This window comes from Gallus gallus, chromosome 34, assembly GCF_016699485.2.
Source record: "Gallus gallus isolate bGalGal1 chromosome 34, bGalGal1.mat.broiler.GRCg7b, whole genome shotgun sequence".
NCBI lineage: Eukaryota > Metazoa > Chordata > Aves > Galliformes > Phasianidae > Gallus > Gallus gallus.
In genome coordinates, this window is record NC_052565.1 from 2,140,174 (window position 1) to 2,158,344 (window position 18,171).

The 18,171-nt window shown below is 52.3% G+C and overlaps 1 protein-coding gene across 2 annotated transcripts; it reads right to left on the reverse strand.

The window, feature by feature from the left end:
• Nucleotides 1–1,329: 1,329 nt before the first annotated feature.
• On the reverse strand, nucleotides 1,330–17,923 carry FAIM2 (Fas apoptotic inhibitory molecule 2). 2 transcript variants are annotated; one of them, XM_015300382.4, is made up of 12 exons: nucleotides 17,754–17,923; nucleotides 16,094–16,274; nucleotides 13,395–13,498; nucleotides 13,191–13,255; nucleotides 12,470–12,523; nucleotides 10,198–10,248; nucleotides 9,734–9,773; nucleotides 9,229–9,266; nucleotides 7,953–8,040; nucleotides 7,375–7,470; nucleotides 5,565–5,618; nucleotides 1,330–3,968 (listed from the first exon to the last, which is right to left on the reverse strand). In XM_015300382.4, exons 1-12 carry the CDS (start codon nucleotides 17,766–17,768, stop codon nucleotides 3,819–3,821), a joined length of 936 nt encoding a protein of 311 aa, XP_015155868.1. In that variant the 5' UTR covers nucleotides 17,769–17,923; the 3' UTR covers nucleotides 1,330–3,818. The 2 variants fall into 2 exon arrangements, with proteins under 2 accessions (XP_015155868.1, XP_046760992.1); XM_046905036.1 differs by lacking the exons at nucleotides 16,094–16,274; nucleotides 17,754–17,923 and adding an exon at nucleotides 14,127–14,193.
• Between the last annotated feature and the right edge of the window lie 248 nt (nucleotides 17,924–18,171).

Below are 18,171 nucleotides of genomic sequence, written 5' to 3' on the forward strand. Positions count from 1 at the left end.
ACTCATGTTCCTGCCCCATTTGCTATGGACATAGGAAACAGCTCAATGCCTTCCTCTTCCCAGTATCCTTCAAAATGGGGTCTACCTCCCCATCTCCTTGCTTAGAATCATAGAAAGACCTCCCAGAGCATCCAGTCCAACTCCAACCCATCCCATTGTGCCCAACTGACCACTTCCCCATGTGCCACCTCTCCACGGTTCCTGAACCCCTTCAGGGATGGTGATCCCACCACCTCCCTGAGCAGCCTATGCCAATGCATCACCACTCTTTTGGAGAAGAAACGATTCCTAACATCCAACCTGCACCTCCCCTAGCACAAATTGAGGCCATTCCCTCTGGTCCTGTCGCTGTTACCCAGGAGAAGAGGCCGATTCCTTCTCCCCCCACATCCACCTTGGATTGGTCCTACTGTGTTTTAGGCCAAATCACTGTTTGCCCTATTGCTCAGCCCAGTGTTGAAATTTGGCTGAATCATCAGTCTTTTATCCCATTTACGTTAATGACGGGAGCAGATAGCGATACCTCCTATAAATGCTCACAGCCACCTCACTCTTTCTATGGCAATGCTTTGCTTCAATTACTTCTCCACAATCACTGCCCCACAGCAGAGCTTAAGTTACCCCGAACAACAATGTGACATCTTTTCTTGCTGCCAAAAAAAAATGCGTCTGTGGGCAGGAAAGCTCATCTGGGCCTCATCTCACTGTTTAGCCACATTTCATAGGAAACAAAATCTCACACCTGCCTTTTGGACATGGCTCCTTCTAAGGAGCAGAGATCTGTTGCAACAGGACGCTGTGGTTGGCACCGCTCTGCTCTGACAGCCACGCTAATCAGCCCTCTGCGGCTGATGGAGAGAGATAGGAGTTTTCACCACGCACTGTAGGCATTAAATTACATCAGGTGAATTGCTCTCTGGAGGCTTTTATTTTTCCCACTGGTTCCCGAGAAGGCTTTGAGCATCAGCTCATTCTCCAGAGGCAGCGGAAAATGCTCTCTGAGTATTTGCTTGCAGCATTTGCTTGCCTCTGCTTTGTTGGTTTGGAATCCTACATCAGCTTAACCCAAGTCTAAAAGAGTTTCCTCGCACCGAAGGGGTCATCTAGCTCTCAGTTCTCAGATACTTCATGCATGGTGGGTGTGCTAAAGCCATGAGCATTTTATTGCTTCACATAGGGTGCATTCTTCGGCCATAAGCAGAGAAAGAACAGTCAGGTCTGCACTAAAACCTTGAACTGTGCCACGTCACTCCACAGTCCTGTTTATGTTTTCCATTTGAGCTGTGCAACCAAACCATCCTTCAATATGAGCTCACAACAGAACGACGCTAACAGTTTTGCAACAGTTTATTAGCAACGTTCGGAGAAAATACAAAACCCTATTTCTGAAGTCGTAAGAATGGGCGGACAAAAGGAGCACGGGGATGCAGAGCCAGGGGCCAGGCAATGCAGGCCTCAGATCAGGGACATCCACACGGCGAAAGAGAAGCAGCCCAGCACCTCTGCTGTGCAGCAGGGTGAGGAACCCAGGGGGAACCCGATGTTGGCTGTTCCTCACCCCTAACCCTGTGATGCTCAGCCCCATGGGGACTTCCACCTTCAAGTGATCTCTGTCTGGCTTGGGTGGGCAGCAAGCTGTAGGGACAGCACGGAGAGGAACCAGGACACATGCAAGAAGGGAGCCCTGCAGAGGGACAAACAAGTCATCCCTGCTCAGGTGGACCCGAGATGGAGCAGATGCCATGCAAGCTTTTCCCACGTGGGAGCTGAAAGCCAGGAGAGAGCAGCAGCAGAGTTACTCCACACCAAAAGGGAAAAGAGCGAGAGATCCAGAGTGGGCTGCAGGTCTGTGTTCTCCTCCCCAGGTCTGATTGCAAGAAGTCCCAGTGCAGGAAGAAGGCTGCAGAGCTCCTGGATTGTCCTCTTCCAGAGGAATTTCAGGACTGCTGTTGAGTCAGAACTCTTCACATAGCACTCCTTCCTGAAAAGCTGGAAAGCAGAATTGCCCACAGGCCTTCTGCTGTGAGCAAAGGAAGCCGCACAGCCTGCCTGCTAAGGTGTTGCAGAAGTGCCTGCGTGGGTCTGAGTGAGAAAAACCCCTCTCTGAACTCCTATTTCATGAACTTTTAGGGTGCCTCCCGTGCTTTTCTCCCAGTCCCTCCTGCTCAACAGCTCACGGCCTTTATTTGGTCTCTGTGATGCGCTGCAGAAAACAAGGGCTCACGGACTTCACGCTATCCTTGTAGCATCCTTTATGCCCAAACCATGGTTGGTTTTCCTTGAAGGAAGAGATGAAAAGCATCGGTTCTGCTCCTGCATTACCAACAAGGTCAGTACAGCTGCTGAGGGGTTGAAGCATTATTTTTTATTGACTCTTGTACAGTAACTTTCCTTTTCCTCTGCCCAGCTCAGGGCACGGAGCACGTGCAGTGGGAGGATGCAACATGTGAGGGGTAACAGCTGGGGCAGCAGAAGCAGAGGAATGTGCAGCACAGAGCATTCTGGCAGAGCCTTTCTCTAAGAGGTGGGGATTGCTAAAGGCAGCCCAGTGACGCACTTGCATCAGCATTCCAGGGAGATTGAAGATACGGCTTCTATCAGCAGGAAGGATCGCTTTCTAAATAAGAGCAAAAGGCCCCTTATCTCCACATGGAGCTTTAGGGTTAGAAATTAGCCAGCCAATCCCCAAACAGGGGAACGTGAGCAAGGGGAAGATGGAAAGTTACCTGTGAGCGCTCTGCTGTCCCTATCTGGAGATGGGGGACACCTCTTTGTAGCCAACACCAATGTCACTGTTTCAAGCAAAGGGTGTTCACCCTCAGTCTTTGGGTAACAACCACTTTTAGGACCACGGATCTCAAGCAACTAAGACACTGTCGTGAAGGCATCAGATCCTTGGGATGGGTCACAGCATTTCAGCCACCCACGTCCCATGTCAGGAGGGCTCTGACACACAGCCTCTCTCTCTGCCATTCCCTGCTAACAACTTACCCATGGGATCCCAAACTAACCAGGTGAAGAACATCCCAACCTCCCTGGGTTGGGAGGTGAGCCCACACCTGTGGTCCTACTGTCTGGGAAGGTAAAAAAATGCGGCCTCAGCCCCACAGCCAGCTGCAAAAGATGCCAAATCCCCCCTGCAGTGGCATTTGGGATGTCCCCAAAGAACAACAGGTCCCCTTGAGCCTGGCGGGCTGACTGTGGGACACCCAGATTGTGTGATCCCCTGCTCAGCCTTTCTAAGCGCTCGAGCATTTCTCTGCAGAGGCAGTGGGGCTCTGAATGAATGAATGCAGGTGACAAGCATAGGGATGGTGGGAGGGGGCTGTGGGGGGGGGGGGTTGTTCCCCAGCTTTTTTTTTTTTTTTTTCCTTTGTTCAGCTGTTTTTCTTGCCAGCATCCTAGCAAAATTCCCTTCCTCTCCTCCTTCAACATCACTTTCCCTTTGCAGAGCTGTTCCCAGCGCTTCAACATCCATTGATGTCCAGGCAGCTCTGACAGCCTCTGGGGAAGAGAAAACCTCAGTCTCGTGCCTCCCGGTCTCTGGTCTGGTTTGAGCTCAGTAGGAGTGGAGGGAGCAGGAGAGACATCACACTTAAGCCCTGCTTTGCTGTCTGGGTCACAAAGGCTTAACAGCATATATACAAGCTGCATAAAGGAACCCAGGAGCTTTGCTCAGCTGATAGAATGGAGCCTGCTAGTGGGCCAGAAAGGGTGGGTTGTTTTGCTGTCGTTTTTTTTAAACCCTCTTTTCCTTTAAAGACTTCTTTGAAACATTTGCATCTAGCTAACGAAGAGAAGATACTGCCCTGCCGTGCTCACTCCTGGCTGGAGCCAAAGAACTGGAGTAAGAAGGAGAAGATGTAGATGATGTCCAGGTAGATATTGAGGGCTCCAAAGATGTATTCCTCTGGGCTCAGTGAGTACCGGCGATTCCCCATCAGCATCTGCGTATCAAAGGCCAGGAACTGTGGGAAAAGAGGAAACTCAGTGACAGTCGTGGGCAGATTTTGCACGGGGAGGCAAAGAGCTTTGCTAGGAGCTCCTTCAGCAGCTTCACTGTACCCACGAGAGTGCTGCCACTTTTATGGGCCGCATCTGCCCTTTAGAAGCTCAAAACAATGCACTGTGTTGCAACTTTCTCCTTCCTTCATTTCACCCTTGACAGTCAAACCCTGACCCTCACTCCAGGCTTGCTTCCTTCGTGCCTATTCCTAAAGCTCTCCCTCACTTCTCCCACACCAGAGGCATCCCCAAGGTCTGCTCAGAGTGCTGCAGACCCATCAGCAGAGCTGACGCCTACCAAGCTGCAATCTGAATGAAGTGCTGGTTGTACCCCCAGAGCCACTGCAGCCCCAACAGCTGAGGTCAGAATGCACTGCAGGGATGCAGCACACGTAGGAAGAAACAGGGGCTGTGCAACAGGCTGGTGGCCCTGCTGCAAGAAAACCTTCACAGTTCCAAGCTCATCATTTTGCCCATCTCCCCTCTACTCTGCTGTTATCCCAGCCTGCGTAGAGCCTTAGCATGGGGTTCTGTGGGGGTCAGTTGGCATCCCTGCCCTCCTACCCATCACTACCCCCCCATCTCCCTGGGCATGGGCAGGCTGAGCTGACAAACCTGGCACAGCTTCTGACTGAAGTTTATGGGGTGATTATAAGATGTTTAGCTTCCTCGTATTTCGCAGAAGAGTCTTTAATCGTGAATCACAGAAGAAATACCCGAGCTCACTTCAAATGACTTTATTAGCTAATAAATTAAATTGCTCAACTGCTCTTATTCACAGCATGCCCAATGGGCACCGCCTTGAGCCCCAAGGCAGCCCTCTTCCTGACCCCCACCTCAAGGTAGAGCCAAGCATCTTCCCAGACAATTCCCACACCCAAATGCAAGCAGGGCACTGCCAGGACACGCTCAGGGAGAGGGCTCACAGGAGGGCAGCAAGGGAGCAGCCCAAGGAATGAATGGAGCCTGCTCATCTTCAGAGGAACTGCCCCATCTCAGGGCTTTTGCTGCCTGAAATGGAGCTTCCCAATGCCCCTTGATCCCAACCCATGGCCTCTGACTGTTCTCCTGGGGTTCTGTTTAAGAGTGAAGGTCATACCCAGACCTTGATCAGCTCCAACTCAACCAGCCCTGCCTTGGCCTCATGCACTTTTGTAGCCTCACTTCACCCCCAGGTTCCCCTTGAGCCCCACGCTGGGCCCCTGCTGCTGTGCCAAAGTCTCTCCTCCCACTCTCAATTGCCTTTTCACCTGTCCTTACAAAGCTTTCTGCTGTTCACACCTACTATTGCACTTGCAGCATGGGTTTGCCCATCACATCATGCTCTGCAACAGCACCATCACGTACACCAACACCTTCCCAGGTCAAAGCTGAGGTCACTGTGCTAACTGCTATTTGTGAGCCATTTGAGGATGTAAAGCTCTCTACAATCCTTTGATTCACTCTTTTCCCTTCCCTAAGCACCTTTCCAGGCAAAAAATAAAACCAATTATTCCATGTTTACTTGCTTGTATTTCCTGCCAGCACACTCCCAGCCCCGTGCCCAGCACCACACTTACCATGGTAAAGATGATGGCACCAAGCAGAGCGTAAATCGCATGGAGCCAGGGGACCTGGAGAAACAAACCCACCAATCAGTGCCTGTGAGAGAACTGGTTAATTGGGGCCTGACACAGACCTGCAGGACATGAGCTAAGGGAAGTGCTCTAATAGCCCTGGAACTTGCACCACGAGCAGACCAAATGCAGTGCTTGTTTTAGCACAGAGCAAGTCCTTGTGCCTCAGTTCCCTGCCACATTCTGTCTTTACGTCCATTTGGCTCATGAGTTTCCAAGGCCACGTGTTGTGTTTCTGCAAAGATACTTCAGCTCAATACCAACAGACACCTCTTAGAACAGCCATGGTGGAAACCAATCCCATAGCAGCTACAGGAGGTGTTTGCTTATCCAGACGAGCTGATCCCATGGGAAGAAACTCCCATTGCTTCCCAGAGGCAGACTGAGTTTTGTATGTTAATGAAAGTGGAATGATATTCATCTGTTGGAATCACAGCAGGAGATTCAATGGGATGAAGACCCAGTCTCAGCCCTGCTTGCTGTGCATGGTAACCCAGTGCACTGCTATTCCACGATAGGTTGCCCACATGGATGGCTGATTCAACCCAGAGATTGCAGCCTGCCCAAGACAGACAAGCTCATTACCTGCTGCCTCTAGCTATGCTTATCTTGACAGACTACAAGATAAAGAGCAGTTGTCTCAACAATGTAGTGGCAGCGGATTGGCACCGCAAGCTGCTTTACCCTCATGCTGCAGGAGAAAGGAGGTTGATCTGAAGCCAACAAAATGCCAAGTTCCTTGTTTTGGAAACACCAGCCTGCTTACTTTCCATCATCAGGTTAATTCTAGGGCTGACACTAATGGAGCATCTCCTGTAGGTCTGACTCTTAAAGCATGACCCAGAAAGATGTGTAGGGTTTGGAGGGCGCTTGGAGGCTGCTGTGAGCAAAGCCAGGTGCTGCTGTCACAGCACCAGGAGGCATTCCATGTGATTAATGGTGGTACAGAACCCCACACGCCTTCCTGCTTTCAACAGAACCTTTCAGAATCTGACAGGCTTTTGCCTGAGTGACAGTTCACCTAATGAAGCACTCTTGGATGAGGACCAGATGCTCCGTGCTGCCACGCCAAGCTCTCTGCAAGGTGTGGTCCCAGCCAACACCAGGTTCATGCCAGGAGCAGGGATGCAGAGAGCTGTGTGGAAGGCTGGACCCATGCAAGAGGGACTGGAGGCAAGTAGAGGAGCAATGAGGTGGTCCCCTGTGGTCTGAACTGATTCTTGGGGTCTGAACCACCCTCCAGATGAGCTTCTTTCTATGGGAGACATGCGAGCTTCAAGACTTAATGCAAGACTCTGTCCCATGCTGTGTGGCTACAGCCAGGCCTGGCCATAGACCCTCCCAGCTGTACGCATCCAGAGTCTAAGTTCTGCCTAAATTTGAGCTAGGAGCCCACTTGGTTTGGGGCAGCCCACAACAAACATGCTCACCACCCTGAGTTTACTGAAGGGGAAACTGAGGCACAAGCGGGTGGTGCCATCTGCCATGGTGTCGCTATGCAGCTCCAGGAACAGAAGCAAACTTCCTCCAGCCCCAGGCCAGTGCTGTCCCACAAACCCATATCTGACTGTACAAGCAGGCAGCAGCCATGTGGGGTTTGGTTTTTGTTAATTCCATTGATGTTCCTGTGCATTTTCAGAGAGTAGAGTGGGACACCTCTCCGAAACCAAGCCCCAGAACTTGATGCTGAGCAGCTCCCAGCCTTGCAGCAGAAATGGGGGAACTGGAAAGAGGAACGTGTCTCTTTACTCACATATTTGTAGGGCAGAATCACAGCCAGGATGATGCCACCGAAGAAGAGCACCATGAGCATCACAAAGAGGATGCCCTGGTAGGAGGTGAAGTCAAACTGCAGAGGCAAAGAGCAGTGTTACAAGGGCAGGCACCGGAGCAAGGGCAGACAGGGGATCCAAACCCCATGTGTGCAGGGTTCCCCCCCAGCACCTCTCCCATGTTGCTGCTGGAGGCAATTGCTTCATCTGCACCTCAGGTCCTACAGCCCAGCCCCCACCCGACTGCATGGCAGAGCCAAACACTCACCACGTTCTTCTTGTTTCTATGGAGAAGAAACCAGTACCTATCACATCCCAAACATCCAAAAGCCCTTCCTGTATATTTGTGTTAGTGCTTTCCTGCACCTAATCCTAAAAACCAAATCAAAACAAATATCACAACGAGCTTACCCCATACATCAGCATCTACTGACCCCCTTTATACCCCTGACCCATCCCTCACCCCAACGTCTGCCATAACCTTCACTTTGCACCCCAGCATCCCTCAGATTGCTCCTACAGACCTGCCCCCCTCCACTCCTCACCCAGAGGGACTGACCTTGGTCTGGAAGCTGAAGATGGTGACAGACAGACACACCAGGGCAGTGATCCCCAGGCACAGAAGAACTGACTTGGTGTCATAATAACTGCAAAATTAACAGCAAAATCAATTTTCTAGGGGGGTTTCCACACGTAGGGGTGGAAGGAGAGGTGGAGACAGGCAGCAACCCAGTGGGAGTGCATAGGGAAAGCACAAAGGCACAACACAAATCTCGGGGGCACAGCCTGCAACCAACCATACCAACACTCCTCAGGGCCAAAAGGAAAGATAGAAAACACTGAGAAAAGCCCAGATGGGTTTTCCTCCTGCTTTAAATGGAAGGGGGGGTAGGCAGGAGGGCATATCTGTGCCTCCTGGGAGCTCAGGAGCAGTTAAGATGGGACTGAGTATAAAAACTTCTCTGTGCATGGACAGATGGAGAAGGGGAGGATTCAAACTGGGAGGTAATAAAAATAGAGTGACAAACGTCACCGCAGCACAATGAGAAGCCAGAAAGCTGCAAAAGCCACTGTTATGTGCTTGCAATGAGGGGTTGAGCACTGATAATCTGCAGGGTGGGATCTGAACAGCTAGAAAGACTACTTGGTGATATATATATATATATAATGTATGTATCATTAAGTGCTTATTTTTGTGTTCGATGCTGCCTTGGTTCCAGCACCATGCTCAGCCCTAAGAGCTGTGCTCCTGCTCTTCCCTTCAGTTTCATTACAGAGCACTATCTCTGGTATTCTCCCCTATTTTCTGGTATTTTCCCTGAGCTGCTGAAGCCATCGCTTTCTTTGTCTGCTGCACGCATCCATCAACGCCCACTGCCTCATCACCAGGGCCCCATGTGAACCAGAGCTGATCTGAGCAGAGCGTATCAGCAAAAACAAGCAAGAGGGAGCACAAAACAAAATGAAACTGCTGGGAAAACTCTCCTTGTGTCACTCCAGCCCTGTCTGCTCATTGCAAGGGGTGAGATCAACCTGTGGCAGTGCTCTATAGCCCACCTGTGCAGGCAGAGGGGCTCTCCAGTGCTCCCCTATAGGGTTTAGCACAGCCAGGAATTACTCTATGCTGCCCCAGCAGTGGAGAAGAAGGGGTTAACAGCTCTTCATGGAGTTTCTTTAAGAAAAAAATGGGTATCTTGGTGTTTTCAGAGGAAAAGTTTATGTTTCAGGCCGCTGCTGGGGCAGATGCACAGGGCTCAGGTGGCCCTTCTGGTTCAGAAGGGAGGAAGGGTCACACATGGGATCAGGGCACCTCCAGGACCGTGTGCTCAACCCACCTGGAAAGCATCCCCGTGAGATAAGCCATGGAGAGGGTCTGGGAGGAGAGAGAACAGCATTATTCTTGTGTTCACGTCCCAAGGAGACACTGAGCAGACAGAGCATCTGAACTGCAGCAACAGTGATAATCACAAGGGCAGTGCAACCTCAAACCGATGCCCAAGAGCAGCAATTTTTGCATAGTTTCAAACATATCAATGATGAATGTCCATGGGAATGGGTTAAAATGAATGAGAGCGGTCCCACCTTCCCCCCTCCTGCACAGGACTACCCCACTCCCATGACCGTGCAGCCTCCGCAGGCATTTGGCTTCAAACAGAGGCTCCCTTCTTCCCTTCTTATCACATTCTAGTTCAATTACAGCTCCTCAGCCCAAGTGCAGGGCAATCAGAGGATGGAATTCCTGCAGGAATTCAGAGCAGGTCCTTTTCTCTCCTGCCTGGAGCCATTGTGGAGCTCACAGTGGTCAGAGGGGCAGAGCAGACACCGTTCAGATGTACTTACAAAGATGCTGAGCAGGATCAGGTTCCATGGGAAATACCTCCTGCAAGCAAAGAAACAGGGGCTGATCAGCGGGATGCAATCAGATGTGCCATGTAATTAAGGTAATTAATGGCCTATGAGTAAGTGGCAGGGCGGTACAGAGGAGGACACTCATCCCAGTGGGGATGGCGGATGGATTTGTGTGCTCCTGAGCCAAAAGGGCATTAATGCCCCTCTGATATCCCAGCAGAGCAGCCAGGGGGGCAAAAAGGAAATGGTTCCCTGCAGTATTTAACAATGAACGTGTGGAGCAATCATTTGGGGCTGCAACTCATCTCCCCTTCCAGCAGCAACACGTAACTACACCAGGCCTGGAAACACAGCCCCGTCCCATCTCTGCAATGCAGTTGGTCATGTTTGAAGCAAGATAACATTCATCCTTCACTTCATTGCATTGTTTTAAACCCAGAAAGAAAGCATTTTACCTGGGCCCAGAGCAACAGGCAAGAATCAGGTAGGTCACAAAGAAAACAGCACTGCAAAGAGAAAAAGAGCAGATCAAAGGGTGAAAACACGAGCACTGTGTGTTGATGCAAGAGAGGAGCCTCCAGGTGACAAGATTTAATGCTTCACTGCACTGCTCAAATGCAGCACAGTGCCAAAGCTGAGGCTGGGGCTGAAGCAATGCATTCAAGTGCCTTTTGCTGAAGCTGTTTCCTGCCCCAAGCTTCCTGCTTTACACCCATCCCTGAGGTGGGACAGACCCTTGGAAACACTCTGAAGGATGGTTTAGAGCAGAGTCAGTGGAGCACCCGAAGGTGTTTGTTATGGACACCTCCCCATTGCTCATAGGGCTTGGATGGATGCAGCCAGATTGCGCCCCTCGTTTCCATCACCCGCCCTGCTCAGTGGGACCAGGGCATCGTAGGGGCATTTCTGCAGCCCTTCTCCCCAGCCCTGTGAATTCTGCTTTAAGCAGCTTGCTTAAGGACAACGGGATGCCCTGTGCTGGAGAAGGGACGTGACCTCCACCCTTCAGCAACCCCAGAGCAGAGGGATGGTCCCTGTGCCCCGCTGTCATGCAGCGGTGTTTTTCCACCGCGCTGATGGGGTCCGGCGCAGTGGGAACCTGCTCACCTGCTTTCACCCTCATGCCTGGGGGAAAGCAGCTTCCAAGCATGCCGATGGCAGCACGATAGCCACTCACCTTCGGTCTAATAAATGAACGTGACGGCAAAGGCCACGGGCCATGATAAATGCACCAGAGATAAAGCTGAGCTGCGCTCTCCCACAGGGAAACCAGGAAAGCACTCATGCTGGGAGCAGAGAGAGAGCTTTGCTGCTGTCTGTCTGCTTTGCACCCCCCCCGCTCTCATCATCTGCTCCTGTGTTATTCCTTCAGCAGTGAGAAAACACCCCAGGGCACCCACTCGTACTGCAGAGGTGCAGATATGCACAGGTGATGTCTGTGCATGAAGGACAGCCAACCAGGACAAGGACCTGGAGACATGGGGAGTGGGGGAGAAAGGCAGGCTTGCTGAATGGGACAGACCAAAACGAAGTCTCTCCACCTGTCCCCAAATGCATTCACTCCTCCTGAAGGCCAGGAGGCAGATGCCCGCTGCTGAGAAGGCTGCAGGTTTGCCCAAAGGGAAAGCCAAGCCCAAGTTCTGTTCAGGTCTTGTCTCTCTGCAAGGCAGCTCAGCTCTCCAACCTATCAGTGGGTCAGGAAGGAGCAAATTCTCCTCTAAGGTCAATGCTGGTGCCAGTTTCCTCCTATTATTGCTATTTTAGAGCTGTAAGTTATATAAGCAGGCGTCTCATCTCCAGGCCTGGACACATTTTGTGATTTGGGTGTAACTAATTAAGGACAGGTTCACAGAACGTCATTCATGGGCAATTGCATCGCGCTCTCTGTCCGCTTAATTAGCGGCGCCAACACACACAGCATCCAGAAAACATCACCACAGCAAACATTTTAACACGTGGGGTGCAGCCAAGCTCCTTTCCCTCTGACTTTTGGGACCAGGCTTGCCTAATGAATGGAGCCCCAAATTCCAAGCACTGAAAGCTGCTCTGTGATGGCAACCTCATCATGATTGCCACCCCCCTGCCCTCCTCCCTGTACACACTCAGGCAAGGCCAGGAGACCACAGTGTCTCCAAATGCCCAAACTAACACTGCCTGCATCCTTCCCCAGCTGTTGGATATCCAGACATGGGACATAAACCCAGGCACCCTCCTTGCTTTCAATGAGAGGATCCAAAAATTGGTTGGACTGGATGATCTTAGCCATGATCTTTCCCAGCCTTAAAGACTCCATGAAGGTTAAGCCCCTAAGGCACCCGCTGCATTCTTTCAGCTCTCCAAATGGGTTCCCACAGGGTTTACCTGGGAGCTCCCCAGTTCTGTTGGATTTGCTCTGCAAGCAATACTCGTGTATTTACTTTCATGCTGGTTTGTAGGGCAGCAAGCCCTCTTTTCGGAAGAATCAGGAGGTATCCAGCCTTTCTCATGACTTAGGCTCATTTAGGTGAGGTTTCTCATTTCTATTCTCACCTACCCATGACCTTCCCTGTCTCCCCCTGCACACACATTAAAGCAATGACAGAATCATAGGGGTTGGGAGAGACCTCTGGTGATCAGCACGTCCTTATATACAAAACACAGGAGTGCTTGCAAAGCATCTCCACACCTCTACTGCCACATCCAGAGCTGTTTGGAACATGCATGGCCATAGAGAGAACAGATACTCACTAGGAAGCCCAGTACCAACCGGAGTGCACCTGGACATAACCCTTGACCGGCTCGCTGCAAAACAGAAAGGAACACTGAGCAGAGAGCATCGAAATGCCAATCACTTCACAGCTTACTGCTGAATTAAACCTGGGAATGCTCACGAGGTGACACAGCAGGAGCTATGCACAAACACACAGCGGGCTCTACCCAGAGTGAGCAACTGGAAAGCAATCCAAGCTGTCACAGCAGGGAGACAGCCCTGCTGCTATCGTTGACCCCGGGCTCGTGTTGTTGCTGAGGTGTGATGGAGGAGGTCACCTCCTCAGGCTGACAGTGATCCATTATTCATTGCACAGGCAACGTGAGCTGCAGTGCCCACAAGGCTCAGTCACCCGATCTGGAGAGCTGTGGGGTGTCTGCTTCTGCAGGAGCATAGGATGGAGTTTGATAGCGTTGATAACTCCAAGGGAGGAATGATATAGGGACAGAGCAGCAGCAGCTGCTGAGTGTGAGGATAAGAATCCCCATCTCTGCTGGGGGTGGCACCCAAAGGGGCAGCGCATCATTCAGGGAGCATCCAGAAGGGACACCCACCCACCCAGCAGAAGGACCTCGTGAGGGCCCTCAGTCTTCGAGTACATGAAATAAGCATTCACATATCTACATAAAAAATAACCCAGAGTAACAGGTAGTACAGGTCGCAGACAGGATAAAACATCACTGCAACACAGAGACCTACCAGAAGGTAAAGAAAGCAACAATGACGAGAGTCACCAGGAGCTGGACCATCAGGATGGCATAAACCTGCAATGAGAGGCACCCATGGGAGACCCACTCCACGGTCCTGGGGGGGCCACAGCTGCTGCAGCCAGGTCCCAAAGAGCAGAGCTGGGCTCATGGCTCTGTAGGAGGCTTAGTAGGGGGACACAGCTTCAGCTCTTACCTTCCTGATAAACACTCTGCGCACGTTCCGGTCGTCCCAGCTGAAGGATGTGAGCATTTCTGTGTCTCCAGGGTACGCCCCGCTGCCATAGCTGGGGCTCGTGCCTGAAGAAAAGACAGAGATCAGCCCCATCCAGATGTAGTGATGTGTCCTCGGTGACTGATTTCAGCTCAGGAGGCCCCACAGTGCAGGCACCATAACGCAGAATTGTGCAGCGCGCAAGGAGCATCTCCAAGGATAAGAAATGGGAAGACCCCTCCACAAACCCCAACTCAGCGAGGACATGAGGGTTAATCCCTGTCTGCAGGAATAGCGCATCCCTAAAGGTAATTAGAGGGCTCATGCCGTATCCTCATTCACTTTTGAAGAATACTAAAGCATTCCCAAGAGGAGCTGTGACTCAGCACCTCCATCATTCCCATCCGGAGCTCCAATGCGGGAGGATTCCCTCTCAGCTCTGTAATTGCCTGAGCTCAGGTTGTGGCTGCATCAGTTCTTATGCCAACAGCACGTTCTCCCCTCTGAGAGCGGCTCATTTCAGCTCTACCCCTACATCCAATTTCTATGCATGGGGTCGGAATGATTTAGCAGCAAGAGGGAAATAATCGCAAGGCAACCTCTGCTGAGCACCTTCCCCAATGTCCCCGCACCTCTGCGCTGCCAAGGGCTCCATGACGCACACTGTTGCTGCTGGAGTTTCTTCCACTCAAGAAAAACAAAACACACACACACCAAACCCACTGCAGCCTTCACACTTCATCTCTCCGTGCTACTTCTCTTCCAAAAACCCCCATCTGTGTTACTAACCATCTGCAAGCCGGGTTTCCTATGGGAACAGAGCTGATGCGATGACATGCGCGATATGTTCCCATCTCTGCCTGTTTGGCAGATGCCTCTCCTCCTCCTCAGAGCTTCACAGCTCATTGATACTCAACTCCTTTGGGCAGGTGGAGGGAAGACTCACAAAGACACAGAGGAGTGCTGCAGTAAAGCCCAATTCAGAGCCCTAGCCCTGAATTTCTTCTGTTTTACTCGCCAAAGGCTGCCTGCTCTTACTGCAGAAGCCTCATCTCCAGATGCCCCCTGGCAGCAAATAAATCCCTTGTGCTCTTTTGGTGCTTAATGAACCCCTTGCGCCTTCTGCCCCAGAAGGGACGTGCTCCTCCGTGCATCCTCATTTCTGCACGGTCTGTTATCACCCAGCACCTGAGGTCTGTGTCCCCGGGGCACCGCTGTGCCTCCTGCATCACAGCAATCACAGCATCCAGCACCACATCGCACCTCAGTGCCTCCGAGGAATGGAGGGCTTTCCTCCTGCCCTGAAGCATCCCCAGCAGCAGCCACCTCCCACCCAGGGCTCTGTTTGAGGCACAGCGTCCCCAGTGTGGGACTCCAGAAAGCAGCCCCAGAGCTGCGTGTCACTGCTTTGTAGTCTCATGTGAGCCATTAAGCAGAGCCCCATTGCATCCCCCCCTCCATGACACACAGCATGGGAGCAGGGAGAGAATGTGAAATCAGAAACAGTGGCAGGGATGAGTGCACAGGGAACAGCTGCAGAGGGAAAACCCAGCCAGGTTTGTCAGGGATGATGCAGCACCAAAATGAGTCCTCTGGGAGCCCCAAAATGCCAGCACCCCAACCCATTTGGGCTTCACTCATCCTAACCCATCACAACAGCAGGAAGACCCAGATGGTGGTTACAGTAAGCTAGGAGGTTATCTATATTCTCTTTCTGACCCGTAAAGGCAGACAAGAATGGGAAAAGACTGTGAAACCTCCAGGCCACGCAGGCACTCACACCTCAGCTTAGCTTGCTCTGCCCCCTAATCCTACAGCTCTCCACCCCCACAGCTGTGACCATCCCTGCTGGCCGGAATGGGCCAAAGAAAAGCAGAGGAAGAGGATGGAGTGGAGAAAGAGGGCTCAGGGCCCTTTAAATGCAGTCTCTTTGGTGCTCCCTGCAACCCCAGCCACGCTGATGGAGCAGTTGCCCCCCAGCAGCCTCGCTTGCCCCCACTCTGCAGCCAGCAGCCACCTCCTGCACCTCCAGCTCATGGTCACAGGCAGACTTTGTCTGCTTGTCACAGCCCCAGCAGAGGGAAGAAAAGCTGTTTGTTCACCCAGGGCTGCGCTCACCCTGCAGCAACGCTGGAGCAATGCAGCCCTGGAGTGCAGCAGAGTTTCCACCTCCGCTGGCTCTGAGCATTTCGCCGCAGCCTCCGGGCATCACTGATGCCATAGTTCTGCACATTCAGCTGCTTCTCTGACAGAAGGAGATGGAAGGGGTGAGGAGGGTGGAAGGGGGGGGCTGCATCACACCAGGATGGCCCCAGCCCTGGGAGGTGGTATTGCCTGGTGCAGCAAACTGGGATTTCCTCATCCCCATATTGGAGAGGAGCAGAGCGCTGGGGTTAGCCCACGTATGGGAGGAAGGCAGTGTGTTTGAGGCATTGAGCAAGCCAGATTTTCCCCCCCACCACCAATTCAAGTATATTTATATCTTTAATATATTTCTATATAGTAAATACAGAAATATTTAATATGTTTTCCTAACATTTTCTATAACTAATAGCCATAACCCTATGGGCATCCCTAGCACAGACCGCACCAGGTCCCCCATCCCTGGCTCCTCTCCCCTCTACAAGCCTGAGGGCAACCTCTACACCCCCTCCCCCCCTTCCCTCGATGTGGGTACTCACTGGGGTCAACATAAGCCCAGCTGGGGTGCAATGGGACGGATGGGGGAGGAGGGTAAGTACCCATCTTCAGCCCCTCTCCCGCTGTTGCCTCCTCATAGGTTGGAGGGGCCGGTGGGGCTGAGGCATTGTCCTTCTTCTCCCCCTGCCCCTCAGGGTTGGGGGGTTTGTTGTTCACTGTGAGCTGCACAGGAAGGGGAAAAACAAAAAAAAAAAAGAAAAAGATTAGGCTACGAAATGGTACCGAATTGCCCTTCAATGTGAATTCAGAAGGACACAAGTGGAGGTCTGGGGATCCCTCATTTGTTCCAGGTTGCAGAGAAAAGTGACCCAGCAGCCCCCCAAGGGAGTGCATCCTCTGACTGAGAGAGAAATGGGAGGACACAACACGACAAAGGGGATGAAAAGCTGCAGATAAATCAGGGCTGAGGGTGCACAGCTGTGCCTCGGCTCAGGCATAACCCTGGAAAGCATCCAGGTCATCTTTTGCTTTTGAGCCCGCTCCCTTCTGAGCTCTCTCTCTCTCTCAGAATAAAAGCTTTGAGTTTCTAGACAAGAAAAACCCTCAGCTCTTCTATTCTCACCAGTACCCCCACTTTGGGCAGTTCCTTCCATCCCCAGTGAAGTGCTGTGATTTAGGCCTCCAGCATTACCTCTGCCTGCACCAAAGCTTATTGCTCTTCTTTGCTCACCCAGAAATGCACAATCTGAAGATGCACCAAACGGATTTGGGAACCCGCATAGCCAGAATAGGAAATCCCAACCAAGAGCCAACCTCAGGCCACCTGAGAACAGCATCCATTTAACCTTCCAGCAATATCCCTCTTGACCCAGGGTGAGCCATGAGCCTGGCATTCTGTTCCTGCTGGCAATGTAGGTGCTAGCTCAGCACCAGGGACCCCATGGGCCACAGGGATGTGGGGTTGGAAGCCCCCAGAAAGAAGCAGAACAGTGAACCAGCACCAGACAGACAGCACAGTTCCTGCAAGAAGGTCTTTAATTAAAGGTGCAGCAAAGCCTTAGAAATAAGGCTAGATGCCACACTTGGACGCACACACATCTGCTTTGGGATGACTGTGCCACATCCTCTGCTCTGCCCTCTATGGTGGCCAGGACCATGCAGACCTCCCCGAGATGCCCGAGGAGACGTGCAGGGCCAGCACCGCATCCAGGCAGCCTCCAGCATCGTTGCCATGGCAATGGTGCACTGTGCTGGCAGAGGATGCACACCACCCCTCACTCACCCCCTCCCCCCCCCAGGATCAGAGCATCGGTGAACCCCAAAACACAGAGCTCCCTGCATCAGGAGGTGCAGTGCCAAGTGCTGGGGGGGAGTGATGGGAAAGCGCGAGCACCCCGATTTCCAGGAGAGGGGAACAAGAAACGGCCATGGATGGCTGAGCTCCACATCCAGCACCACAAGAAGCAGCCCCCAGCCTCACAATGACTGCTCCATCCCCTTCCTCCACCAAAACACCACTGTCACAGGGACCACCGTAACCCCAGACCAGGCTTTGCTCAGGCACCCAGCCCCCCCCCCTCTGCAGCAATCCATTTATCCCTTAAATCCTCTCCATCCAACCCCTTTCCCCACACCCCACATGCCATGCAATAATTACGCACACATGACAACTCACCAGCCCAGCATTGACTTCCCACCTACCTTGCCCTGGGTCATGGCACCTCACTAAGGTGCTGCCAGACCCAGAGGGAAGGGACAGAGCCCTGCACTGAGCCCTTTCTGCTCCCTCTCCGAGTGATTTCGGGCTGCCTGCAGCAGCTGCAGCAGCTCACACCGATGCCTTCACCTTCTAGCAATATCCACGGAGCAATGGGAGCTGGAGGGAGGACTGTACCATTCCCAGCCTGCAGCACAGGGGGAAGCTGGGAAAGAAACAGCTCAAAATGAGGGCAAGCAGCCACTGGCAGCAGTGGGGAGGATGCACACCAGGGAGGATGCGTGCAGAGGCAGCAGTCGGATGGGAAGCAGCTGTCCCAGAGATGCTGAGCTCGGGGCACTGATTGCAGAGGAGAGGGAGATGCAAAGGATGCTGCGCTGCTGCAGCATCACTGCTGTGTGC

Coding starts and splice junctions, on each gene's coding strand:
- FAIM2 (XM_015300382.4), bottom strand. Junction 9,774..10,197: donor GCCTGTTGCTCTGGGCCCAG/GTAAAATGCTTT, acceptor CTTTGCTTGCAG/GAGGTATTTCCCATGGAACC. Junction 3,969..5,564: donor GTGCCATCATCTTTACCATG/GTAAGTGTGGTG, acceptor CTTTTCCCACAG/TTCCTGGCCTTTGATACGCA.